The 2,226-nt window shown below is 35.1% G+C and overlaps 1 protein-coding gene across 1 annotated transcript in view; it reads right to left on the minus strand.

Moving 5' to 3' along the window:
- The window catches only part of CEP128 (centrosomal protein 128kDa), a 414,369-nt gene that overhangs the window by 95,585 nt on the left and 316,558 nt on the right, over positions 1–2,226 (minus strand). Inside the window, exon 18 of the mRNA XM_012656064.1 lies at positions 190–213. Coding sequence (XP_012511518.1) covers positions 190–213 — 24 coding nt within the window. The remainder of the gene's footprint in view (positions 1–189; positions 214–2,226) is intronic.

Consider the following 2,226-nt stretch of genomic DNA (forward strand, 5'->3'; position numbering starts at 1 on the left):
AATTTTTTTTCATTTTAAAAATTCTATATCAACATACCTTTTAGATATAGTTAGGTCATTTTCCCCTTTGAATCTTAGATGTAGTTTTAGAAATGCTTTCTGGAGTTGATTCCTTTGGTGTGCTCTGAAATCCATATCAGAAGACAGCAGTAATTCTGATACAAGGAGAAAGAAAATGCCCCAACTTACCGTTTCTAATGCAATTACACGTTCCTGCAAATAAAACATAATACATAATTATAAAACCAAAGCTATTAAAAATTGTTTCAAATTTACTTAATTTTTGAGTTTTCTAATTTATCCTCTATTAGCAATAATTTACTTTAAATATGTACAAATGAGAATTCTTACTCAGAATGATCTCTACAATAGAAAAATAGTCATAAAAAAATCACTGTATCTTTTCTTATCTCATCTAGTGTTAGGACCACAGGGTTTAATTTCACAGTAAATATCATCATTCGAATACAGTTACTGAAAGGAATAGATCTTACCACCTTAGCATTGTCAAAATTATTTATCTATACAGGGATATGTAACTATTAGATAGATTTGAATAGATGAACCTCTACTAGACAATAGTAGTGATATAAAAAAGATATTTAGTATATATACTAGCTCTCAATTAGGTATACAGTGAGAAATATGATCTCACAAGAGGGTAAATTCAGATGTAAGAATAACTTCATTCATTAAAATTAATAAGTAAATCATTGTTTATTTATTAATTTAGGGAGGCAGGGAAATAAATGAGAAAGACATGCCACATGTAGCCTATCCTGAACCCAATGGGCCTTCATTATCTACCACATCTTAGAAGGTTTACAGAAATGTTTTGAAAGAGGTCATTGATAATAATGCTTAAAAAGCTAAATGATTAAGAAAATGTTTTTATTTTCAACTCCATAGTTGCATTCTCAACTGTTTTCAGAGCTGACAGCTATAAACAGGAAATCTTTACCAAATAAAAAAAGACTAAATTTGAGATAAAGCAGAGTCTGAAAATTTAAGAAAATGAAAACCCAGGCTGGGTGCGGTAGCTCATGCCTGTAATCCTAGCACTCTGGGAGGCCAAGGCAGGAGGATTGCTTGAGGACAGCAGTTTGAGACCAGCCTGAGCAGGAGGGAGATCAACTCTACTAAAAATAGAAGAAATGAGCTGGGCGTGGTGGCACAATCCTGTAGTCCCAGCTACTCGGGAGACTGAAGCAGGAGGATCACTTGTGCCCAGGAATTTGAGGTTGCTGTGAGCTACGCTGATGCCACAGCACTCTAGCCCAGGCAACAGAGTGAGACCGTGTCTCAAAATAATAAAAAAAATAAAAGCCATCCTTTTTTAGGAATGTCAAGGTCATTTGTCTTTCTTTTCTCTCATTTTAAGAATTGGAGGAAATTGTAGGGAATCTACGGAATCTGTATTTTTTTTGTTTAATAGAATTAATCATTTATCTCAAGAATTAAAAAGAGGAAAATGGTACAGAGAATGACTCGGTTCAGTTCTCTGCAGGGACCTACATGGACCTATAGTAACACTTAGAAGCAGAATGAACTTGGCTCTTAACTGCATTCTCTCAGCATCGCCTAAAACAGAGGGCTTGCCTTTGATGACTTCTGCAACTCAACCTCCAACTCTCAGACTGGGAAACCGAATGGAACATTTATCCCCTATAAACATTTGGCTATGTGGACACCAGTTAAATGAATATATTATGCAAAATCAGCCCAAAGCAGACTGTTTTTAGCAATATAATCTGTTTAATTGCATTTTATTGGCACACTTGAAGAGGACCTCACCCTCGCCCCCATAATTTTCATAAAATAACTGCTATTTTGTTGCTAACTTGTGTACCGTCACATTTGAGCGCTTCATAATAAATGCCTATGATGCCTCAAGGGGGCTTTGATCTATTGTTACCAGGCATCTTATTCATAGTGCATCTGGGACAAAACCATTCAGCAATGCTTTAATATCCTTTGCAGACTAAACAGAACCTCATTAGATGCCTTATATAGACAGAAACAGCCTTTGGGCAGTATCACATTTATATGAACCATCTTGGAAGGCTCAAAATATTTACAGCCCTATTTGGGCCTTAAGTTTTCCCTAGACCATGGGTTTCTGGGCTAGTATTATCTAGGATTAACATATTTTAAATGTACACATAAAGTTGGTTTGAAATAGGCGACTTTAATATAGTGTCAAAACAGTTCTGAATTAAATTCTAT

The sequence above is a fragment of the Propithecus coquereli genome, unplaced genomic scaffold (genome assembly GCF_000956105.1).
Source record: "Propithecus coquereli isolate 6110/MARCELLA unplaced genomic scaffold, Pcoq_1.0 Scaffold5, whole genome shotgun sequence".
Lineage (NCBI taxonomy): Eukaryota > Metazoa > Chordata > Mammalia > Primates > Indriidae > Propithecus > Propithecus coquereli.